At 44.9% G+C, this 26,188-nt stretch overlaps 1 protein-coding gene across 7 annotated transcripts in view; it reads left to right on the top strand.

Annotated features, from left to right (window-relative positions):
• Nucleotides 1-26,188, top strand: part of trak1a (trafficking protein, kinesin binding 1a) — a 261,339-nt gene that overhangs the window by 92,114 nt on the left and 143,037 nt on the right. For 4 of the 7 annotated variants that reach the window (XM_072283779.1, XM_072283786.1, XM_072283784.1 and 1 more), the window contains exon 1: nucleotides 13,855-13,952. The exons of 1 other annotated variant lie outside the window; for it this stretch is intronic. In XM_072283779.1, coding sequence (XP_072139880.1) covers nucleotides 13,925-13,952 — 28 coding nt within the window. In that variant the 5' untranslated portion in view covers nucleotides 13,855-13,924. Of the gene's footprint in view, nucleotides 1-13,854; nucleotides 13,953-26,188 lie in introns of those variants that run through there. 2 more of the 7 variants (XM_072283781.1, XM_072283787.1) reach the window with 1 other exon arrangement.

Below are 26,188 nucleotides of genomic sequence, written 5' to 3'. Positions count from 1 at the left end.
ACGGGTCTTGATCTCGGGTTTCTTGTACGCAACTTGCTCTATCACTGACTCTCCACTGCTGACCTGCAGTTAATCACCCAATCCCTCCATGACCTTTCCTCCATGGCCTCGTGCACTGAACAGGCCACAAGCAGCAGGTTTATGGGTTCACCACTCCCTTCCTGACCTGAGCATCATTACTGTGTGAGCATTCATGTCCTTCATGTTCACCCTGGAATCACCTAGTTCAGGAGCACATTTGCAATATTCCCTTTTTCATCTCAGTATAGAACAGACAGGCTTCAGAGTTCTCCGTTTTTCTCAGGCCATAGGACATAGGAGTAGAATTAGACCATATGGTCCATTGAGTCTTCAGAGATGGAGACTAAGTTCTCCTTTTTTCTCAGACCATAAGACATAGGAGTAGAATTCGACCATATGGCCCATTGAGTCTTCAGAGATGGAGACTAAGTTCTCCTTTCTTCTTAGACCATAAGTCATGGGAGTAGAATTAGGCCACATGGCCCAGAAATCTGGAATTCTTTTCATGGCTGATTTATTATCCCTCTCAACCTGATTTTCCTGATTTCTCCTCATAACCTTGGACACCCTTACCATTACTAATCAGAACTTATCAACATCTGCTTTAATTATAACCAATGAGTTGACTTCTGTAGTTGTTTGTGGCAAGGAATTCCACAGATTTAGCACTCTCTGGATAAAAAATTCCTCCTCCTCTTTGCTCTAAATGGACGTCCAGTTATGAGGCTGTGCCCTCTCCTCCTGGACTCCCCCGCTAAAGGTAATATCTTCTCTACGTTCACTCCACCTCAGCCTTTTAAAATTCAATAGGTTGCAGTAAGATCCCCCCCCCCATTCTTCTAAACTCCAGCAAGTACAGTTCTAGAGCAATCAAATACTCCTCAAACATTAACCCTTACATTCCCAAATCATTCTCGTGAGCCTCCTCTGGATACTCTCCAATGCCAGCACACCTTTTCTTGGATACGAGGCCCAAAATGGCTCAGTATTCCATGTATGGTCTGACCGATGCCTTATACAGCCTCAGCATTACATTCTTGCTTCATATTCTGGTCCTTTTGAAACAAAATACTTAATGAGTTTGTCTGCCATTTCTTTGTCGCCCATTACTACCTCTCCAGCATCATTTTCCTGTGGTCTGATATCCACTCTTGCCTCTTTTTTACTCTTTATACAGTATGTCTGAAAAAACTTTTGGTATCCACTTTTATATTGTTTTATAGCTTGCCTTCATAGTTCATCTTTTCTCTCCTTATTGGTTTTTTAGTTGCATTTTATTTGTTTTTAAAAGCTTCCCACAGATTTTTGTTACATTATATGCCCTCTCTTTAGTTTTTATGCTGTGTCAGCCACAGTTGTCTCATTCTCCCTTTAAATTATGTTTTCTTCTTTGCGCTGTATCTATCTTGTGCGTTTCTAATTGCTCCCAGAAACTCTAACCATTGTTGCTCTGCCATGATCCCTGCTAGAGTCACCTTCCAATCAGCTTTTGTCAACTTCTCCTTCATGCCTCTGTAATTTGCTTATCTCCAAAGTAATTCTGATACATATGATTGTAGCTTCTCCCTCTCAAACTGCAGGGTGAATTCTATATGATGATTACTGGCTCCTAAGGCTCCCTTTACCTTAAGCTCCCTTGTCAAATCTGGTTCATTACACAATATCCAATCTAGAATTGCCTTTCCCCTAGTGATCTCAACCACATGCTACTCTAAGAAGCCATCTTGCAGGTAGTCTACAAATTTCCTCTCTTGGGATTCAGCACCAACCTGATTTTCCCAATCTATCTGCATTTTGAAATTCCCCATGACTATTGTGAAATCGACCTTTTCACCTGCCGTTTCTATCTCCTTTTGTAATTTGTAGCCTCCATTCTGGCTACTGTTCAGAGGCTTGTATGTGAAGGCCGATGCAAAATACTTACTGAATTTGTCTGTGATTTCTTTGTCTCAGAATACTACCCCGCTGGCGTAATTTTCCAGCCTCCAATATTCACTCTTGTCTCTCTTTTACTCTATGTATCTGAAAAATCTTTATGTACCCTGTTTCATATTATTGCATAACTTGCCTTCATATATCATTTTTGCTCTCTTTATAGCATTTTTAGTTAGCAACTGTCAGTTTTTAAAAGCTTCCTAATCATCTACCTTCCCACTATTTTTTGCTCTATGATATACCCTCTTTTTCTTTTTCTTCCTTTGTGAGCCCCAGTTCCCTCATTCTCCCTTTAGAATACGTCTTCATCTTTGCAACCTGTTTATCCTGTGCATTCTGAATTTTCCCTGTAAACACTAGCCGCTGTTCATCCTTTAAAATGCTGTGGACCTGATCTGAAAAATCCCTGACCGTGGCACCTGGGAAGCCGCATACCATTTGGGAGTTTGGCTCGTGTCCACAGAATCTCCTGTCTGCCCCTCTGTGGAGCTCTGGAATTCTCTATCACAACTGACTCCCCTTCATCCCCCTTCCCTTCTGAGCGCCACAGCCAGACCTGGTTGCTGCGGCTTTTGCCTGGTAGGTCATCACCCCCCAACCAGTGTCCAACATGGTATACTTATTAGTTAGGGGAATGGCCACAGGAGTACTTGGCACTGGCTGCCTATTCCCTTTCCATCTCCTGACAATCACCCAGCTACCTGCGCCCTGCAATTTACCTCCTATTTATCACCCACTCAGTTTCCTGTGCAAGCTGAAGGCCATCCACGGGCAGCAACCTTTCCTTAACATGTAGCTGGATGCACCTTGTACAGGTGTAGTTATCAGGGTGACTGCAGGTCTCCCAGAGTTCCCTCATCTCTTGTGAAGGACATGCCATTCCACTAACCCTGACTCATTCTTTCCGTACCAGCTTTGTACGGGTAGACAAGGAAAAGAAAAAAAATAAGATGAACTTGCTTAGAGCTTTCAGTTCCTGTCAGCTACATCTCTTGAGCCAAAGCCTGATCACTCCAACATCGGCACACTCCCACAATGGCTGCTTTGCTTCTTTTTATTGGCTTTTGCCAAGTGCCTAGTATTGATACAACTGAAAGCCATCAAAAGGTCCTGAAAGGCCTTGGGTTCTTTTAAAACTTGGCTCCACCTCTCCCACAAGCAAGTGCTGGTGATGATTGAAGGCTGCCAAAAAATCCCGAAAGGGCCCAAACTCTTTTTAAACCTCGCACCACCTCTCCCTCAAGTAAGTGACCAACTTGGCTCTTACCGTCCTCTGAAAGATTTGCTTATGTAGTAAAGTTTGCAGATGAATCTGTGAATTTCCTGAACATCGCACCCATCATCTTACAGAATGTTGAGAGGGGATTTATGAATAGACATAACTTCTCATGCTAGTTTACATGAAGTCAATAAACTATGGATGCCAACAACAGCTGTATCTAAAATTGAAGTATTAATTTCAGCTTTTGTACATAATTACTGTGCTGGGGCAGCATGACAACATAATAATTAGTGCAGTCACTTTGCAACGGCTGCTGTAAGATCAATTCCTACTGTGGTCTATAAAAAGTTTGTACCTTCTTCCCTTTACCATGTAGGTTTCTTCCAAGTGCTCCAGTTTCTTCCCACCTTCGAAAGGTGTACAACCAGGGTTAGTGAGTTTTGGGCATGCTGTTTTTGTGTCGGAAGCACGGTGACAATTGTGGACAGCTTAGCACAACCCACATTAATTTAGTTTGATGGAAAAAACACATTTCACAGAATTTCAATGCACTTATGACAAATAAATTCAACCTTTATCTTTAGATTTCTCAGGCAGATAGTTATCAATCTTTACAATTTCTAAAGGTATATATTTGTCATTTATAAGTGGATGTTACCTTCATGTCACTTGCAGCTGACCATAAGACATAGGAGCAGAATTAAGCTATTTGGTCCATCGAGTTTGCTCTAACACTCCATCATGACTGATTTATTATTCCCCTCAACCCTATTCTCCTGCCTTCTCCTTGTAACCTTTGACACCCTGATTAATCAAGAGCCTATCAGCCTCCGCCTTAAATATGCCCAATGACTTGGCCTCCACAGCTGTCTGTGGCAATTAGTTCCACAGATTCACCACCGTCTGGCTAAAGTAATTTTTCATCATCTCTGTTCTAAATGAGTGTCTATCTGGTTCTAGATACCTCCACTATAGGAAATATCCTCACCACATATACTTTATCCAGACCTTTCAATGCTCCATAGGTTGCAATGCGATCTTCCCTCATTCTTCTGAACTCCAGAGTGTGCAGTCCCAGAGCTACCAAGCACTCTTCATGTGTTGACCCCTTCATTCCCAGAATCATTCTCATGATCATCCTCTGGACTCTTCCAAAAGCCAGCATATTGTTTCTTAGATAATGGGCCCAAAACTGCTCTTAATACTCCAAGGATGGTCTGACCAATACCTTGTAAAGCCTCAGCAGTATATCCTTGCTTTTGTTTTCTAGTCCTCTTGAAATGAGTGTTAGCATTACATTTGCCTTCCTCACCACTGACTCAACCTACCTTTAGACAATCCTGCATGAGGACTCCCAAGTCCCTTTCCCCTTTGTTTTTTTATGAATTTTCTCTCAGTTTCGAAAATAGTCCATGCCATTATTCCTTCTGCCAAAGTGCATGCCCGTGCACTTCCCTACACTATATTAAATCAATCATTTCTTTGCCCATTTCCTCAATTTGACTAAGTTCTACTGTATACTCTCTACTTTCTCAACACTATCTTTGTATCGTCTGCAAACTTGGCCACAAGGCCAACAATTCCTTCATTCAAATTATTGACATATTGTACAACGTGAAAAGAAACTGTCCCAATACTGGCCTCTGTGACACATCTCTAGTCACTGTCAGCCAATCAGAAAAAAGTCCCTTTTATTCCCACTCTTTGTCTCTTACCAGTCAACCAATCTTCTATCCACACTAGTACCTTTCCTGTAATACTATGGGCTCTGATCTTGTTAAGCAGCCTCATTAGCAGCCTGTTGTCCAAGGATTTCTAGAAGTCCAAATGAACAACATCCACTGCCTGTTACCCTCTCAAAGAATTCCAAAAGATTTCAGGTCAAGATTTCTCCATTAGAAAACTCTGGTGACATTAGCCTATTTTATCATGTCACTCCAAATACCCCGAAACCAAATCCTTAATAATAGACTCCATTATTTTTCCAACCACTGAAGTCAGGCTAACTGGTCTATAATTTCCTTTCTTTTGCCTCTCTCACTTCTTGAAGAGTGGAGTGACATTTGCAATTTTCCAGTGTTCTGAAGTCTAGTGATTCTTTAAGGATCAATACTTATGAATCCACGATATTTTCAGTTACCTCTTTCAGAACCCTGGGGTGTAGTCCATCAGGTCCAGGTGACTCATCTACCTTCAGACCTTTCAGCTTCCCAAGCACTTCTCCTCAGTAATAGCAACTACACTCACTTCTGCCTCCTGACACACTTGCACTTCTGGCATATTGCTAGTGTCTTCCACTGTGAAGACTGATGCAAAATACTTACTGAGTTCTTTCGCCATTTCTTTGTCCCCCAATATTACCCCCCAGTGTGATTTTCCTGTGCTCTGATATCCACTCTTGTCAATCTTTTTCACTCTTTACATATCTGAGAAATCTTTTCCTATCCTGTTTTACATTCTTGGTTAGCCTACCTTCATATTTCATCTTTGCTCTTTATAGCCTTTTTAGTTGCTTTGCTATTCAGAATAGCTGATCCCCTTGGGGGCTCAACCACAAGCTGCTCTAAAAGGCATAGGTATTCTACAAATTGTCTCTACACTTTTTAATACTCCCATGATTGTAACATTTCCCTTTGTTCATGCCTTTTCTGTCTCCCATTCAGAGGCCAGTATATAACTCCCATCAGGGTCTTTTTACCTTGCAGTTCCTTAACTCTACCCTCAATGACTCTATACCTTCTGATCATAAGTCATTTCTTTATGTAATGCTTAGGGCTATCGACTCATGTTTGTCTAGGGGAAACCCCGTCCGCCTGCCAAACCGTGTCTCACGTTTGTGTAGATGCTGTGTAATGCACCCCAGTACAAACTCACACATAAAATATCAGATAGCACACAAGGTACGATTAACTGATTACACTTTATAAATCTTAATGTGACTGTGGTTAATAGAGATACAAATACAAAAGGGAAAGAAAAAGGCACCAAACTTATCAGAGTTCAACGAATTCATGCACAACCCTTGGAGCTCAATTAACGGAGTCTTCTCTCCACCATTCGATCCCCTCCGACCTCCTCGACCCGCTGCCTGAGACCAAACATGGTGGTCTACCAGAGCGCATCCAGCACATCCTTCCTCTTCATTCTTCCTCGCTGAAACCCCCCAAGTCCGCGCAAACTAACAGCTTTCACACAGACAGAAAGAATAACATCTCTTCCATTGGTTGGCAAATGAATGCAAGTCCTGTTATCACTAATTATAGCTCAAACATGCTGCTACAGAGAACCTTACCTCATCAGTTAACATTACAGAGAAGCTATTTCATTTTAACTCTACAGAGAAGCCATTTCATTATTAGCAGTTAGCAGTTAATATTACTGAGAACCCTACATTTATAAGGATTTGAGTTCACTTTTAGTCAACAGAGCCTCCCCACCCCATCAGCCAACCTGCCTTTCCTTTTGATGCTAAGCTCCCAGCTATGATCTTTTAACTATAACTCGGAGTTGCCCACAGCATCATTACTGCCAGTCTCTAACTGCGCCACAAGATTATCTATCTTATTCCATATACTGCATCCGTTAAAATATAACACCTTCATTTCTCTTATCGATTTCAACCCCCTGTTGCACCTGCCTCACCCCATTGACTGCAATCTTGCCCTTTGATCTGCCTCTTCTTCCACACAGTCTCACTACACATTGCATCAACTTGTATGCCAACTGCCCCATCCTCAGCCCTATCACTCCAGTTCCCATCCCCTACCAAGTTAGTTTAAATCCTCCCCAACAGCCTGCAAGGATATTGGTCCCCCACGAGTTCAAGTGTTACGCATTGTTTTGTACAGGTCATTCTTCGCAATGATCCAGAAATTTGAAACTCTGCTGCCTGCACCAATTCCTCGGCCACACATTCACCTGCCAAAACATCCTATTCGTACCCTCAGTGGCACATGGCACAGAGCAATCCAGAGATTATTGCTTTGGAGGTCCTACTTTTCAGCTTACTGCCTAAATCCCAATATTACTGCTCTCCCTTTTCATTGGTAACAATATGTACCTCAACTTCCAGATGCTCGCGCTCCCCCCCCCCCCCCCCGAGCACCATGGACCCAATCTGAGACATCCCTGACGCTGACACCTGAGAGACAACATACCATCTGGGTCTCTCATTCCACAGAATCAGCTTTCTGCTCCTCTAATTATGGAATCCTCTGTCACTACTGCTCTCCTGTTCTTCCCACTTCCTTTTTGAGCCTCGGTGCCAGAGGTTTGGGTTGCTGCCGCCTCCCCCGGTAGGTCATTCTCCTCAAGAGTATCCAAAGTGATGTACTTATTATTGAGGGAAGTGGCCACAGAGCTGCTCTGCATACAGAGTAGCTTTGCATTACAGAAAATTGCACTGTGCATAGTTTTCTAGGAACGAAACTCCTTCAGTAGCATGCAGTAGTCTAACCCTACCCTAATGCAGTAGTCTATGTTTTAAAGTTTTCCTGGCTGTCTGTATGTTTAGTGTCAAACGAGAGAAAATCTGAAGATGCTGGAAATCTAAGCAACACACCCAGAACGCTGGAGGAACTCAGCAAGCCAGCCAGCATCTATGGGGAAAAAGTACGGTCAACATTTCGGGCAAAGACCCTTCAGCAGGGCTGGAGAAAGAAAATGAGTAGATTTTACAGTGGAGGGAGGGCAGGGAGAAACACAAGGTGATGGATGAAATTGGGAGGGGGAAGGGTGAAGTAAAGAGCTGGGAAGTTGATTAGTGAAAGAGATACAGGGCTGGAGAAGGGGGAGTCCGACAGGAGAGAACAGAAGGCCATGGAAGAAAGAAAAAGGGAGAGGAGCACTTTGCCACAGGCAGCTGTGAAGGCCAAGTCTTTATGTATATTTTAGGCAGAGGTTGATTGGTCTGGGCATGAAGGGAGAAGGCAGGATATGGGGCTGAGAGGAAAATTGGATCAGCCATGATTAAATAACAGAGCAGATACGATGGGCCAAATGGCCTAATTCTGCTCCTATACCTTATGTTTTATGGTCTTACATGCTCAATTTTCAGACAACCCATACATATAAATAAGTGTTTGGAAGACTGGCGGTATTGATTTGTTTTGGGACCACAGGCATTTTCTACTATATAGGAACTTGTTTCACAGCCACGTTTTCAACTTCTGAGTTGTCTGGGTTATGAACAATTCAGAGGAGTGGAATTCTGCCAGAACCTGAGCAAAACTGTGAGTTGTCGGAGGGTGAGTTAATGCTGGCTCTCAAACAGGAGGCTGTCCTCTTTGTTTTATCAGTTTTATCTCTGTAGTAGCCTGGATGTGGTGGGACATCACAGGTCAATCTCACGCCATGTCAAATGCGTGTGGTAGTTACTTTCTGGATAAAATAGGTCTTGTCGTATTAGGTTATATACAGTGCAGACTTTGAGAAATTGCCCAGCTTTGTGACTGTTTACATCAGTTTTGGATTTGGTACAAATGGAGGATTTTAAGAGAAGAAACATGTTCTTTGATCTTTTCACAAACTCTATGTGCAGAATATTTTAACCTGTACAGTTACTGCTGCAAACTGTCAACACAGTGGCCAATTTATGCAGAGCAAGCTGCTATAAGCTATAGGTGACTTGGCCTGGAGATGGACACTGGAGAGGACAGGCAGTGGGAAATAGTGTCAGGAGATTGCTGATGTGCACCTGGTCAAGTTGATGGGTCAGTTTCTACCTTTCATTCTGGAGATGACTCTTCTGACATTATAGAGCTTGTTGGTGCTCCAGCGAGCGGGGATTTCTTCCACTGGCACCGATTCGAGATGAGTGCTGGTGCAGGGAATGTCTCGGGGTCTGTGATGTCCATCTCAGAAGCCAGGCAGGGCCACTGTGTCTTAACTCATTCTGCAGACAGTGCGACTTTCCGTCAGCATCGCACTGGATGGTCACTCTGGAACTCAGCGGTTAGGTCTTCGTAGCCCACAATCTATTGACTGGGAGATGAGAGAGAAGCACAGCTCTCTTCTCACTGAAATGCTTAATACCAGTGATACTCTGCACAAAGTGAACTCATCTAGGGTCAATAATGAGCCCTCTGTTACAACCTTAATGCTCAGAATACTTTCTCCATCTTGATTTTACCTGTGTGGGGTTGCCTCCCTACCAGCCACTTGATGCAGGTCCTCAGAACCTGCTAGTGTCTGAAACCCTGAGAGATTTTGGTTTGAACGGGATGAGAATAAGGAAACCAAAGTGGAAGGGATGATAACAGAAGAAAATCTGCCCCAATTTCTACAGCACAGTTTCATTTATTGAAGCCAGCTGTATAGATTTGTGGGCCTGCTTATCCCGCTGTACCTCGTACACCTTTGGAGGTACGATCGCTGCCCTCCCCACGCCATCAGAGGAGGTGTAACATCCCTCTAATCCTCCCCCTTTCAGTTAATGTCAGAGAAATGTATACAATACACATCCTGAAATTCCTTTTCTTTGCAAACATCCACAAAAAAAGAGTGCCCCAAATAATGAATGACAGTTAAAACATCAGAATCCCAAAGCTCCCTCTTCAGCTCCCCCTCCCACACACAAGCAGTAACAAGGCAACGACCCCCCCCCCACACACCAGCAAAAAAGCATCAGTGCCCTCCACCGAGCTCTCAAGTGTGCAGCAAAGCATCAATAAAGACACAGACTTGCAGTACCCCAAAGACTACTCGTTCACCCGGTAATTTGATATAGCACAGGCTCTCTGTCTCTCCCCCTAGAAAGGGAAAAAGAGGTGTCCCTATTTTCACAGCGAGAGGAGAGACATAACAAACAACTCACTAATTTACGATGTTAAAAGTCTGTTGCGTTGCTTTTCTGAGTTCTGCACCCAGAGAATCTGCCCCAGGAAGGCCCAGCTCTCTGGACACACAACCCCCTGGCAGCTAACCCACTGCTCCCGATGTTTCATGTTCTCCCGCGACAGCTCAGTCAGGGCACAGGTTTAGGATCAGCATGTCTCCAGAACCATGATAATCCGGAACCCTGAAGACGCACCAGTCCTCCAGGCTGCATCCTTGGGATATCAAAAAGCAGCCAGCCGCAAGGCCCTGAGAGCAGGCCCCATTCCCACAAAGAACCAAAGTCAGAATGTAACTCCACGTCAGGGTCTCCAAAAGAAACTTGAAAAGGAAGAAGAAATATTAAAGATAGAAATAGAGCTATTTGCGAAGATGCAAGCAAAGGATTTGCTGTTTAGCGCCATCTTGACTTCGCTGCACCTCCCCTTCTCCCACATCACCCTGATCCACTAGAAAGGTGGCACCAGGATTCCCCTCTGTCCCAAATGTACTCTTGGTTCAACTAGCTAGCCAACAACACCACCTGGTGGGTACAAACTGCAGCTCCCCTGGAGCAGACACACCCTGCACCGAGATCGATCACCACTACCAGCGTGTGCACGTCAGGCAAGCAGGGCACCTCACCTCTGACCTTTGGGCGGGGAGCATGAACAACATCTCCTGTCACTGACCCTTGGCCAGAACCAGGTCAGGCAAACGTTGCAACCATTTGGATTATCCTGCAGTGTTGGCCAATGTCTTTAGTTAAACTGATTATTCTTTCAATTAATTAAACCAGTCAGAATAGGTTTTCAACATCCCTGGCAGCTGGCGAGCCCAATGGGGAAGGGCTCAGCTTCTCTGAACCCTGTGTCTGTCTGAGAGGGGCGTGGGTGATGTGTGTACCACTTTCTCTGAACCCTGTGTCTGTCTGCGAGGAGTGTGGGTGCTGTGTATCAGTTTCTGAACCCTGTGTCTGCAATGGGCATGGGTGCTGTGTGTACCAGTTTCTCTGAACCCTGTGTCTGTCTGCGAGAGGCGTGGGTGCTGTGTGTACCAATTTCTCTGAACCCTGTGTCTGCGAGGGGCGTGGGTGCTGTGTATCAGTTTCCCTGAACCCTGTGTTTGCGAGGGGCGTGGGTGTTGTGTGTACCAGTTTCTCTGAACCCTGTGCCTGCGAGGGGCATGGATGCTGTGTATCAGTTTCTGAACCCTGTGTCTGCCAGGGGCGTGGGTGCTGTGTGTACCAGTTTCTCTGAACCTTGTGCCTGTCTGCGAGGGGCGTGGGTGCTGTGTATCAGTGTCTGAACCCTGTGTCTGTCTGCGAGGGGCGTGGGTGCTGTATGTACCAATTTCTCTGAACCCTGTGTCTGTCTGTGAGGGGCATGGGTGTTGTGTGTACCAGTTTCTCTGAATCCTGTGTCTGTCTGCAAGGGGCGTGGGTGCTGTGTGTACCAGTTTCTCTGAACCCTGTGTCTGTCTGCGAGGGGCATGGGTGATGTGTGTACTAGTTTCTCTGAACCCTGTGTCTGCGAGGGGCGTGGGTGCTGTGTACCAGTTTCTCTGAACCCTGTGTCTGTCTGCGAGGGGCGTGGGTGCTGTGTGTACGAGTTTCTCTGAATCTTGTGTCTGTTTGCGAGGGGCGTGGGTGTTGTGTGTACCACTTTCTCTGAACCCTGTGTCTGCGAGGGGCGCGGGTGCTGTGTACCAGTTTCTCTGAACCCTGTGTCTGTCTGCGAGGGGCGTGGGTGCTGTGTGTACGAGTTTCTCTGAATCTTGTGTCTGTTTGCGAGGGGCGTGGGTGTTGTGTGTACCACTTTCTCTGAACCCTGTGTCTGCGAGGGGCGTGGGTGCTGTGTACCAGTTTCTCTGAACCCTGTGTCTGTCTGCGAGGGGCGTGGGTGCTGTGTGTACGAGTTTCTCTGAATCTTGTGTCTGTTTGCGAGGGGCGTGGGTGCTGTGTGTACCAGTTTCTCTGAACCCTGTGCCTGCCTGCGAGGGGCGTGGGTGCTGTGTATCAGTGTCTGAACCCTGTGTCTGCCTGCGAGGGGCGTGGGTGCTGTGTATCAGTGTCTGAACCCTGTGTCTGTTTGCGAGGGGCGTGGGTGCTGTGTGTACCAGTTTCTCTGAACCCTGTGCCTGCGAGGGGCATGGGTGCTGTGTGTACCAGTTTCTCTGAACCCTGTATCTGTCTGCGAGGGGCGTGGGTGCTGTGTGTACCAGTTTCTTTGAACCTTGTGTCTGTCTGCGAGGGGCATGGGTGCTGTGTGTACCAGTTTCTCTGAACCCTGTGTCTGCGAGGGGCGTGGGTGCTGTGTGTACCAGTTTCTCTGAACCCTGTGTCTGCGAGGGGCGTGGGTGCTGTGTGTACCAGTTTCTCTGAACCCTGTGTCTGCGAGGGGCATGGGTGATGTATGTACCAGTTTCTCTGAACCCTGTGTCTGTCTGCGAGGGGCATGGGTGCTGTGTGTACCAGTTTCTCTGAACCCTGTGCCTGCGAGGGGCGTGGGTGCTGTGTATCAGTGTCTGAACCCTGTGTCTGTCTGCGAGGGGCGTGGGTGCTGTGTACCAGTTTCTCTGAATCTTGTGTCTGTCTGCGAGGGGCGTGGGTGTTGTGTGTACCAGTTTCTCTGAACCCTGTGTCTGCGAGGGGCGTGGGTGCTGTGTGTACCAATTTCTCTGAACCCTGTGCCTGCGAGGGGCGTGGGTGCTGTGTATCAGTGTCTGAACCTTGTGTCTGTCTGCGAGGGGCGTGGGTGCTGTGTGTACCAGTTTCTCTGAACCCTGTGCCTGCGAGGGGCATGGGTGCTGTGTGTACCAGTTTCTCTGAACCCTGTATCTGTCTGCGAGGGGCGTGGGTGCTGTGTGTACCAGTTTCTTTGAACCTTGTGTCTGTCTGCGAGGGGCGTGGGTGCTGTGTGTACCAGTTTCTCTGAACCCTGTGTCTGCGAGGGGCGTGGGTGCTGTGTGTACCAGTTTCTCTGAACCCTGTGTCTGCGAGGGGCGTGGGTGCTGTGTGTACCAGTGAAGTGAACTGTCCCTGATTACGTTGCCGCGTGGATAGGTGCTGCCAGACTAATTCGCTTGAGGTTGGTCAGGTTCAGTCTTCTTTCCTCGAACCTTATGAGAATGAGGGGTAACCTTATAGAAATGTTTGAATGAGAGGCATAGCTATGGCAGGCAGCTAAATCTTTCCCAGAGTAATGGAGTCCAAAATTAGGGTGCAAGAGGGAAGATTTAACAGGGTCCTGAAAGACAATTCTGACATGCAGGGGGTGGAGAGTATATGAAATGGTTTGCAGATGAAATGGTTGATGCATGTGGGCAGGTTCATGGAGGGGAAAGGACACAGGAAGTTTGAACTAACAGGAAAAACATTGCTGTCAACATAGACTTGTGCTGAGGAGCCTGTGCCCTTACTGTAATATTACAAAAAGTTAGGTAAAGTATATTAAGTAGTGAGCTTATTGCTTAGTGATTTACTTGATTGCACAGTTAGTGTTTTAGTGGGGAGTGAACTTATCTGGCAGAATTCTACCTTTGTTCCGTGGTGTGTTTCTCCACTGATGAACTGTGAACTTTGGTTTTCCCATCTAGTTTATAGATATACAGTCAGACAAGTGTACAGTTTCAGTTTCCGTGCTTCACTCAGCTGGATGGAAACGTGCAATGTTTGTCAAACTGCTTGGTGGTTCCTACGGGGGTTTTGTGTGTGATTCTTGTTTGCGAATGAACAAGAACTGGCCCCTTTCACATTTGACTTTGGACATCCACTGACGACACTGGTGAGGCATTCCTGTTAATAAAATTGTGCAATTTCAGCAGTGTGTGTGGAGCTGGGTCATTTCAGGCATTCTGTGAGTGAAGAAGCAAAGCTAGGGGACTTGGTATTTTCTGATAAAGTGCATTTGTGGATCTGCCTGAGCTGCCTCTATGTCTGTACACATTTGTGTGCCATCAGGTAAGCCTTTATTGTAATCGCTTAAATTTCATTCAATCCTCCCTGTTCTCGCTCTTCAGTTTGTCTGCAGGACATGGTTCACTCTCTGTTTCCCAGTGGTTAGAACATGTGCCATTCTGCCCAGTTCCTCCATGCTATCCACCTATCCTCCTCTGGGGTGATTATTTTCTTGGCTGCATTTCCTGCTTGAGAAATGCCCTCCTGTTGTCTGGCTGCACCTCTCACTCCCCTGACTAAGCTCAGGTGTTGTATCCCCACCCTCTGTGGCCTCACCTTCCCTTCTCCCTCTCTAACTGTAGACACTTTTCTAGGAGCATCTAGACCAAAGGGCAGAGGACCTTAAATCAGGGCTGTTATTATTCAGAATGAAATTGGGCAGCACTTCATCTCAAGACGTGTGAAACTTCTTCTCTTCAGATTGTTGAGATGTGAGAATCGATTGAAATTTTGTACTGATGTAGGTAAAGTTTATGTTGGGTATCATTATTAAGGAGCATTGAAATAGGTGAATGAAGTTGGGATCAGCTCATGCCTAAGTGAACCTCTGGAGGTTGAATGACTTCCCACTAAATCTAGTAATGAAGCTGAAAGTTTTCCAGCTTTGTTGCTCTTCAGCTCTGTTCCGAGCCCTCTGGTAGCCTCCAGCCATGTGCCTAAAAGATATGGAGCAGGGAAAAGTTTTTTTTCAGCTGCCAATAAGCTGTGTTTAGACTTATTTTCCAGTTTCACATCATGTTTAACTTAGGGTCAATTGGTGTCAAATGAAAACATTTCATTGCTTGGAGTCGTACATTGCATGACGAAGGCAGTGATGTTGAGTAGCTGTCAGAGACAGTGATGTTCTAGTTTCAGGAGTTCCTCAGGGCAGTGCACCAGGCCTGAGCATCTTCAGCTGCCTCAGCTGTGTTACCTTCCTCCCCAGTAAGGTTAGTAGTAGGGGTGTTGCTGATGGTTACACAGTGTTCAAACCTAGCAATCAAAGCAGCCCTTGCAAGAGTGAATCATAAGCAAGAGAAATTCTGCAGATACTGGAAGTCCAAAGCAACCCACACAACATGCTGGAGGAACTCAGCAGGCCAGGCAGCATCTATGGAAATGAGCAAACAGGACATTTCAGGCTGCGTGAGAGTAAGAGTGAGGCAGGGTTCAGGGGTGGGCTGGGCTGTAAGCATCCATGGCACGGAAGCGTCATCACCATTTACCCTGAACAAATATTGCTCAGTCCCCTACCATCACCATTTACCCTGAACAAATATTGCTCAGTCCCCTACCGTCACCATTTACCCTGAACAAATATTGCTCAGTCCCCTACCATCACCATTTACCCTGAACAAATATTGGTCAGTCCTCTACCATCACCATTCTGATCAGAAACTCAGTGAACCACCTTCAAGGCTTCAGGAGCAGGTCAAAGACACCCAAGCCATTTCATGTAACCAATCCAGGGAAGGAGTCTGAAATACTCAGAATCAGAATCAGCTTTAATATAACCATATAACAATTACAGCACGGAAACAGGCCATCTTGGCCCTCCTAGTCTGTGCCGAACTCTTACTCTCACCTAGTCCCACCGACCTGCACTCAGCCCATAACCCTCCATTCCTTTCCTGTCCATATATTTATCCAATTTAACTTTAAACAACAACATCGAACCTGCCTCAACCACTTCTGCTGGAAGCTCGTTCCACACAGCTACCACTCTCTGAGTAAAGAAGTTCCTTCTCATGTTACCCCTAAACTTTTGCCCTTTAACTCTCAACTCATGTCCTCTTGTTTGAATCTCCCCCATTCTCAAGGCCAGCATACCAAAAGCTTTCTTCACCATCCTATCCACATGAGATTCCACCTTCAGGGAACTATGCACTTTTATTCTTAGATCCCTCTGTTCTACAGCATTCTTCAATGCCCTACCATTTACCATGTATGTTCTATTTTGATTAGTCCTACCAAAATGTAGCACCTCAATATCACTGGGATATGCCGTGAAGTTTGTTAACTTTGCAGCAGCAGTATAATGCATTACATTTTTGGGGAAAAAAAGAAAACTGTGAATTACGATATATTTAATATATACACATGCATGTATAATAATTAAGTTAAATAGTGCAAAAAGTATGAAATAAAAATTAGTGAGGTAGTGTCCATCGGGAGATCAGACGGCAGAGGGAAGAAGCTGTTCCTCAATCATTGTGTGTGCCTTCAGGCTTCTGTACTTCCTTCCTGATGGTAGCAATGAGAAGAGGGCATATCCTGGGTGATGGAGGTCTTTAATGATGGATGCTGCCTTTCTGAAGATGACTTGTCCTTGCCAATGACCTGAATACGATGGAATCTAATGCCTATGATGGAGCATACTTCCTACTTTCCAAGAACATCATCAGCTCTCAGGAAACTCTGTGTCATCCATGACAAACCAACTCATGTGACTAGCAGCTCATCGCCTAATGCAAATATTCAGCACCTCGCCTCTCCCTGCCTGTTCTCCAACCCTCCCCACCAGCACACAGTGGCTGCTGTGCGTACCATCTTAAAATTTACTTCAGTAACTTGCCCAGGCTATTTCAACTGCTTCTCCCAAACTTGCAACCTCCGCCATCAAGGAGGACAAAGGCATCAAGGGCAGGGAACACGACCACCACCTCTTCATTCCGCTCCAAGTCGCGCAGCATCCAAACTTAGTAACATATGGCCAGTTTTTCGTCATCGCTGGTTCAGGATCTTGAACTCCCTCACTCCCTCCCCAACAGGACTGTGGGAGGACCTTCAGCAGAAACACTACACCAGTTCAAGAAGGTGTCTCACTTCACCTTCTCTGGCATATTTGGGATGGGTTAACAACTGCAGGCTGTGCTGATAATGTTTAGATTACAAAAATGTTAGTTATAAACCATGAGTGCAAAGGTAACTCACCTACAAAGCTTTGCTCTAATCACAATTGTAATTGGTTTATTTAAAGACGGCATTGACTAAGGCAGCTAATGGAAGCTGGAGGAGCCAATGCTATGTGATAGACAGGTGGGAAAAGGAAGCATCAGCTTTGTTTGTGGTTTTTATACAGTCAGGGAATTGATCCACCATGTGCTGACCACTGTGGGCATTGCTAGATCCAGCCTACTTTGTTCCCTTGCCTTTTTCCAAGACACTATTTTGAAGCAGCATCTCTGAAAATGGAATTTCAAGAGCACTGGGAAGAAAAAAAATAAAGACTCAGTAATTTTTGTAATCCAGTCCAGCCATTAAATTTATCAGTCTGAGCAAAGGATGTTTGTCCTGAGCTTCTGAATTCAAGGTTTTGTGAAAATCTTCTGTGGAAGCAAATTTGAAATTGGTTGAGAAAGATCTTGCTGTTTTGTACACAATGTAGTTGCCTTGTCTTTTGAAGTCTGTTTTGAGTTTTAGTTCATTTTGTCCAGCAATTGGTGTTTAGCAAAGGGATTTGAAGGATCTATGTGTGTATCAAATTAAACTGGTTAAAGTAGTGCTCCCACATTGAATATATATTCAGTTCTGGCCAAGCTTGCTGTCGCTGGCATTGTGCTGATGGTGCACATTGTTGAGTTATGTGAACAAGAACATTGTGTGGCAGCGCTCCTTTGGTGTTAGTATTTCCATTCCTAGTGTGACTCAGCACCAGAGCCGAGATTCCCAACTTACCCTGAGCGGTAGAGCAGGGCTGAGCTGCCATTTCATGAGGTAGAAATGCATCTTGCATCTGGTTGTGTAGCCTTTTGAGGATTTATGATGGTACACCACTGCAATTTTCAATAACCTTCTCTGCTCACTACACCACCCATCTCAGTGTCATTTGCAAACTTACTAACCGTGTGTTATACATCCTTAACTAAGTTATTTATATAGATGATAAAAATTGAGATGAGAATTTTCTTTAGCCAGAGGGTGGTGAATCTGTGGAATTCATTGCCACAGGCAGCTGTGGAGGCCGTCATTGGGTTTACTTAAAGGGGAGGTTGATAGATTCCTGATTACTCGGGGTAGCAAAGGTTACGGGGAGAAGGCAGGAGAAGGGGGTTGAGAGGAATAATAAATCAGCCATGATGGAATGGTGGAGCAGTGTCAATGGGACAAATGACCTAATTCTGTTCCTATGTCTTATGATCTTGTGTTGTATAATGTGTTAAGATTGTGTGTTCGATCACAGTGGCTTCTTCAGGGTCAACCAAAGGTGTTACTGTTTCTTTTTAACTTTTTACAATTGCAAGACCCTGCTGGGTACTGTAAAGTACTGCAGGCCTCCCTCCCCCATCAGCGAGTTGCTCGTGGGCAGAGATGCTGAAGGGACTGAAGTTGGTGCGGCTCATGCTCCTGCCTGCGTTAAAGAGGTGTTTCAGGAGTCTGTGGGCGATGGCACTGTGCAGTCTAACAGTGAGTGATGGTCTTAGTCACTGTTCTTGTGATCGCAAGACCCTGTTGGGCATTGTTAATGTGGAATGCTGCAAGTCCGATTCACTGATTTGTTGGTGGATGGTGGGGGAACTGTGTCGTAGTGAGGACTAGGCCCAGGAGAGGGGCATCAGAGCCGGTGCATTCTACCACAGGCAGTATGGTGCCGTGTTCAATCTGAGGTAGTGCTGCCCGCCAGTGTTTGCTTGGCATAAGACAAGCTGTATTGTGTTTGACTGCACTAAGGGTCTTGGATTATATTTTCTTTTGTGTAACTGTATTTTACTGATATCTTTCATGTGTTTTGTACTGTGTGTTGGTACTGCGTTTTGCACCTTGGCCCTGGAGTAACACTGTTTTATTTGGCTGTGTTCATGGATATTCATATATGGTTGAATGACAATTAAACTTTCACTTGAACTTAGTTGTCTGTGTCTGCATTTGAAAAAATTGTATTTACGGAGCTCTTTCAAATGAATTGAGCAGTCAAAAGTTGTACGCAATGTCCTAAATCAGCCTATATCCACTTGGCCCATCAATATTGTGGTTATTGACCTACAGAGACTCTTGTTTAATAATAACTTACTGCCTGTTCCGCCTGCTGCGTTTAGGGCAGCAATGAGGGTCCCCCATCTCCTTAGTGTTCAGGGCTTCCCACAACATGCCAGTAGCTTCCTCTCGGTTTTCACTTCTGTCAGCCATGCAAGTCCTGGGTGGAGACTCAGGAATACCGTCACACACAGATGTAGAAGGATCCTTCATTCTTGTTTCCACAACAGTTTTGTTTGACCAGTCAGGGTTGTTAGCCCTGAGCTGAACCTCCGAACCTACAGGACCAGCAGACCACTCTTAGTCTGGCGACTACCCTTTGACCTGTTTGGCATGGTTGAGGGTGACCCTTCCAAGAGCCAGAGCACAAAGCCTTGACTTCACCTGGCATAGCTCTCTGGGTCATTGAGGCACACAAGCCTCCAACCTCAACAAGGTTATGGTCCTTTCGGAGGTAAATAATAATACCAAAATTTTTTTTTAAAATGTATCTTTTCGAGTTACCCAATGTCCTCTCTGCCTTTAGATCCTCTGGTCCCACACCCCTCCATATCTCTGTAGCACCCTCGAACCCCCACACCCTTAAGAGCTCTGTAACTTCCTCCAACTCATACATCCTGCAATCTTTAACATCCCCAATCGTTCCCACACTCTCCCTGTCTTTCTAACTCCCCAGTCCTTATGCTTTCCATTTCTCTGACTCCCTACGGCAATGAAGCACCCCTCCATGTCTCTGGGCCTCGCCCATCTCTGTAAACTCTGCCTCCAGCCCCAAGATCAATTTCTGTTTCTGCTTGCCATCCTTCCATGTTTGCTGAATGCCCCTCCCATTGACGGCTATACCATCAGCTCCTGAAGCCCCAGCTTCCTTTCTAAATCTCTGCTCTTTCTCTCTTGCCTTTCATCCTGTAAAATGATCTGGTGAAATGGCCAACTATTTACTTGTGCAGCTCTGTGCCATTGTGTTGTGGTGTAACTTGCCTCTGAAATGGCTGAGGTGGAAGAATCAGATTTATTATCGCCGACTTCAGTGATGTGAAATGTGATTTTGCATCACCAGTCTTGAACACCACAGATCTAGCCAGCAGACTGTGAATCTCCTGGTTTAGCCAGGGTCTCTGGTTTGGGAAGACTCAGTATGTTCGCGGAACACACTCATCCACGCGGGTTTTAATGCAGTGGCTGATGGCCGTGGCATATTCATTTAGACCTGAAGATAAATCCTTGAATGTAGTCTAACCTTCCACCTCCCTTGTCCGTACCTTCAGGGTTCTCACCTCTGGCGTTGCAGTCCTTGGACTTTGCCTTTATGCCAGGAGTTTTATGAAAACTGCAAATAAAAATAATACTGAGAACATGACCTGTAAAGAGTCCTTGAAAGTGAGCTTGTAGGTCATAGAATCAGTTCAGAGTTGTGGTGAATGAATTCATCCACGCTGGTCCAGGGACCTGATGGTTGTAGGGTAGTAAATGTCCCTGAACCGGGTGGTTTTAGAACTTCCTGCCCGATGGTGGTAGCGAAGAGGGCACTGTTCATTGCTTGGATGGTGGGGGATTTGGATGGATGTTGCTTTCTGGTGGCAGTTTTACTCTGTGGTGGGGAGAGCATTGCTTGTGATGAAATGGGCTGTGCCCAGCACATGCTGAAGATCTCCTAATACGTTAACACTGAGGAATTTAATGCTACTGACCCTCCCCACCTTGGTTCACCTAAAGACATGTACTTCTGGCTTCTTCCTCGCGTAGTCGATAGTCGGCTCTTTGGTTTTGCTGACATCAAGCTAGTCTGGTTAAAGTCTCCTGCAATGATTCCCAAAGTGTCAGCTTGATATCTGAGAGGGGTGGGAGGTAAAAAGGTGGGGCAGTACCACCAATGGTCAACATAATGAGAAGGTATGGTGTTTAGATCTGCTCCAATGGGAATGGTGGCAGCAGTAGAACATTCAGAAATGAATTGCTAGTGGCCAAGAAAGAGCTCCTTGTTAGCAAAGCAGAGAGTGGCATTGGGAACCCTGATCACTATGCCTTTCACAGAACTACAGCAATGCTGTGCATTCCTTTTCCGGCAGGGAATAGGTACTGAGGAATCCACAGATTTTAGCTTGGCTACCTGGGTCACTGCATATCCCATTGACAAATTCACTCAAAAAGCATGTCCACTGTCGTAGTTTAAAAACTGGCTGAGAGGATGTTCTTCTTGTAAAAAGGCTATTAATCCTACAAGTACAGTTGCACAATATTTTAGTTACTCTTAGGTAACTAATGCAATTTAGATCTGACCTTGGACATTTTTCCAACATTTGGCCACAACTCGACTTAGCAACAACCTCACGTGTCTGAGTGTTTTGGAATGTCCATGTTTAATTGACTGATCATTTACCTTATGAAAGAGGCAGGGAAGTACTGGTACATTTTAAACAGTGTATCGTGGCTTTATGGTTTTGCATAATTGCCATTGAGCAAATAAAATCTGTTTATTGCTTCAGTTAGTGTATTGACAGGTGTTCAATGTATTTTCTCTGACCTAACTGAATTTGACTTTCAAAATTATATGACCTAACTTTTGTTTAACAAGTTTATGCCCTGATTTGGAATCTTTTGGGTAACTTCAGAATATAGAATATAAAACAGTGCAGGGGCTTTGGCCCACAATGTTGTGCTGGCCTTTTAACAAACTAAGATCAATCAAACCCCTTCCTCCTACACCAGTCTCTATTTTTCTATCTTCTTTGTGCCTATCTATGAGTTTTTTAAATGCCCCTATGCACTCACCATTCTGTGTGTAAAGAATTCATCTCTGACATCCACCCTTTACTTTCCTCCAATCACCTTAAAATTATCCACCCTAGTATTAGCTATTTCAGCCCTGGGAAAAGTCTTTGGCTATCCACACTATCTATACATCTTATCAAATTGTATACTTCTATCAAGGCACCTTTCGTCTTTCTTTGCTGTAAAGAGAAAGCCCAAGCTTGCTCAACCATTTCTCATTGGTCATGCTCTCTTCCAGAAAACATCCTGGTAAATGCCCTCTGCATCCTCTCTGAAGCTCCAACGTCATTCCTATAGTGAGATGACCAGAACTTGACGTGGGAAGGTTGAGAGGAAATACTTACAAAGAGATGTGTTGGAAGTATTTCTGCAAGAGTAGTTTATAAAGTTGGTAGTTGAAGTGTATGAGAGCTAGCTTTAATATTACTTTATAAATTGAACACAGTTGGCAATTATTTTTCATAATACATTCAACCATATTACTGAAGTCAACAAATTCCGATACGAAAACATAAAAGTCTGCAGATGCTGGAATCTGGATCAACAAACAAGGTGCAGCAGGAAATTTGTGGGTCAGGCAGCATTCTAAGAAGGGAAATGGATAGTTGGCATTTTGAATAGCGACCCTTCATTGGGAAATTTTTCTCCAAGTTCCAAGATGCTATTTTTAGCTTGTAGTATGGACTCTCAATGCCTTCCCGGCTGAAACAGGTTGAGCTGTAGTTGGACATACAGGCAAGATCTCTAAGCTCTCCTAGTGTCTGTCCTCCCTGAGCATGCTCAGTTTGCATCTCCTCTCCTGATGGTGCATTGAATGTACCAATTTCAGTGGTTCTTGCGGGAATTCTCTGTACCAATTTCAGCGGTCCTTGCGGGAATTCTCTGTACCAATTTCAGCGGTCCTTGCGGGAATTCTCATGCTTTGTGCAGTTTGCATCTCCTCTCCTGATGGTGCATTGAATGTACCAATTTCAGCGGTCCTTGCGGGAATTCTCTGTACCAGTTTCAGCGGTCCTTGCGGGAATTCTCTGTACCAATTTCAGTGGTCCTTGCGGGAATTCTCTGTACCAATTTCAGCGGTTCTTGCGGGAATTCTCTGTACCAATTTCAGCGGTCCTTGCGGGAATTCTCCTGCTTTGTGCAGTTTGGCAAAAGGCTAAAGGAGTATTCTTGTTCCTTTTCCCAATTGTTTTCCAAATGTGTCAGCAATTTCATCTAAAGGTTGATGGTGCAAACAGGTCTTTAAACCATTGGCATTCTGAGTAGACCTCCTTCATCTGGGCATTTTGAGATTTAATGTGATGTAGATGCCGAAATCCATAATGCTGGTTTCATTTAATGCTCAGGCAGTCTTGGAGGGTGAGCTGAATGGCCCACACTTCGCTTTTGATCTTCCCTACTTTCTCCTTCATCACTAAGATTGTCTTGTTCCCTGTAGTCTAAAATGGTCCATTTCAGACTGCTGGAAGCATTTTTTCTATCTAAGAATTCTGAAGTTTTGCATTTCCAAATATAGTGCACAGTGGATGGTTACTCACTGAGTGCATTGCTAAGATTCCCCAGAACCTCCAATTAAAAAGCCTTTAGCTATCTGAAGAAAACAGTTTGCTGGCAGATCAAAATTTGATTTGGTACAAAGCTAACAGTTTACTGCCCAGCAGTGATTCCAGCTTCTGACACCTAGACTCCACATAGCAGTGTACATCTCCCACTCCCACTTGTCCACTCGGGGAGGATCTTAGCCCAAAACATCAACTGTTCTCTTCCCTCCATACTAGCTGCCTGACTTGCTATGTCCCACCAGATGTTGCGTTGTGCGAGATTTCAACCTGCGCAATCTCTTGCGTTGACACCCAAGGTCGAAGCCCTTTTGTTTGCCTAGAGGCGTACAGTACAGAAATAGAGCCTTTCACCCAACTGATTCAGGCCGACCACGATTCCCAACTCACCTGCTCCTGTTTCTAGTGTTTAATCCATATCCCTAAAAACTTTCCCGATCTGTGCACCTGCCCACGTTCCCTTTGTATGTTGTTGTACCTGTCCACGTTCCCTTTGTATGTTGTTGTACCTGTCCACGTTCCCTTTGTATGTTGTTGTAACTGTCCACGTTCCCTTTGTATGTTGTTGTACCTGTCCACGTTCCCTTTGTATGTTGTTGTACCTGACCATGTTCCCTTTCTATGTTGTTGCTGTACCTGTCTCAACCACTTTCTCTGGCAGGTTATTACTTATTCTGATCACCTTTTGTGTGATGAAAGGTTATCCCCTGGGTTCCTATCAAATCTTTCCCCCTCTCACATGAAATCTGCCCTCTAGTTCTTTATTCCCCAACCCTTGGAAAAGTACTATGTGCATTGACTCTATCTATTCCCCTTGGAACTTTATACTCCACTGTCAGATCATTCCTTATTCTCCTGGCTCCTGTCCATCTCTTTCCATATCTCAGTCCTGACAACATTTTAAATCTCTTGTGCATACCTTCCAGCTTAATAGCATTTTTCCTGAATTGAATGGAATTGACTTTATTTCTTACATCCTTCATATACATGCGTAAAAATCTTTACATTATGTCTCCGTCTAAATGTGCAATTTATAGTAATTTATAATAGTATGTAGAACAGGACAGTCAATATAACATAGAAATACAATTGTATCAGCATAAATTAGTCAATGTCTGGTAGAAGAAGCTGTCCCGGAACCTGTTGGTCCTGGCTCTTATGCTATAGTACCGTTTCCCGGATGGTAGCAGCTGCAACAGTTTGTGGTTGTGGTGACTCGGGTTCCCAATGATCCTTTCTGCACACTTTTCTCTGTAAATGTCCTGAACAGTGGGCAATTCACATCTATAGATGCGCCGGGTTTTCTGCAACACTCTCTGTAGAGACCTGCGATTGAGGGAGGTACAGTTCCCATACCAGACAGTGATGCAGCCAGTCAGGATGCTCTCAGTTGTGCCTTTCTAGAAAGTTCTTAGTATTTGGTAGCCCGTAGCAAACTTTTTCATCTGTCTGAGATGAAAGAGGCCCTGTTGTGCTTTTTCACCACACAGCTGGTGTGTACAGACCACATGAGAACCTCGGTGATGTGTATGCTGAGGAATTTAAAGCTGTTCACCCTCTCAACCTCAGGTCCATTGATGTCAATAGGGGTTAGCCTGTCCCTATTCCTCCTGTAATCCACAACCTGCTCCTTTGTTTTTGCCACATTGAGGGAGAGGTTGTTTTCTTGAGACCACTGTGTCAGGGTGATGACTTCTTCTCTGTAGGCTGCCTCATTATTTTTTTTTAAATATAATTTTTATTGAGTTTTCAAAGTGATCACATAGAATGATAATATATACCCTCCCCCCTCCCCTTAACCCTTCTCCTTGATATATACCCCTACCTGAAAAAAAAAAGAAAAAAGAAAGAGAAAAAGAAAGAAGAGCTGCCTGGATATTGGAAGGTTTCCACATGCTCCATGGGATTCAAAATAAATTTAGTATATTTATTTATTACTTTCCCCAAGGGACCAACATCTTTATCATCGGAGCAACTAAATATGCCATCTTATCTTTTGTAAATAAGGGCACCAAATATTCAAAAGGGCTGCCTCATTATTATTTGAGATTGGGCCAATCTGCATAGTTTCATCAGCAAATTTAATTAGCAGGTTGGAGCTGGGGGTGGGACACAGTCATGGGTATACAGAGAGTAAAGGAGTGGGCTTAGTACACAGCCCTGAGGGGCATCTGTGTTGAGAGTCAGAGGGGCCAAGGTGAGGGAGACCACTCTTACTATCTACCAGCAATCTGACGGGAAGTCCAGGATCCAGCTAAACAAGGCAGGGTGAAGTTCGAGATCGTGAAGCTTCTTGTTGATCCTAGAGGGAATTATGGTGTTGAATGCTGAACTGTAGTCCAAGAGCAGCATTCTCGTATAAGCATCCCTTTTCTCCAGGTGTGTAAGGACGCTATTGTATCATTTGTTGATCGGTTGTGTTGGAAACATAGAAACAAAGAAAACCTACAGCACAATACCGGCCCTTTGGCCCACAAAGCTGTGCTGAACATCTCCTTTCCTTAGAACTACCTAGGCTTACCCACAACCCTCTATTTTTCTAAGCTCCATGTATCCATCCAGGAGTCTCTTAAAATACCCTATCATTTCCACCTTCGCCACCATTGCCGGCGGCCCATTCCACTCACTCACCACTCTCTGCGTAAAAAACTTACCCCTGACATCTCCTCTGTACCTACTTCCAAGCACCTTAAAACTGTGCCCTCTGGTGCTAGCCAATTCAGCCCTGGGGAAAAAGCCTCTGTCTATCCACACGATCAATGCCTCTCATCATCTTATACACCTCTATCAGGTCACCTCTCGTCCTCCGTTGCTCCAAGGAGAAAAGACAGAATTGACTCAACCTATTCTCATAAGGCATGCTCCCCAATCCAGGCAACATCCTTGTAAATCTCCTCTGAACCCTTTCTGTGGTTTCCACATTCTTCCTATAGTGAGGCGACCAGAACTGGGCAC

This window comes from Mobula birostris, chromosome 19, assembly GCF_030028105.1.
Source record: "Mobula birostris isolate sMobBir1 chromosome 19, sMobBir1.hap1, whole genome shotgun sequence".
Classification (NCBI taxonomy): domain Eukaryota; kingdom Metazoa; phylum Chordata; class Chondrichthyes; order Myliobatiformes; family Myliobatidae; genus Mobula; species Mobula birostris.
The sequence above is the reverse complement of the archived record's forward strand: the minus strand, read 5'-3'. Positions and strand labels throughout refer to the sequence as shown.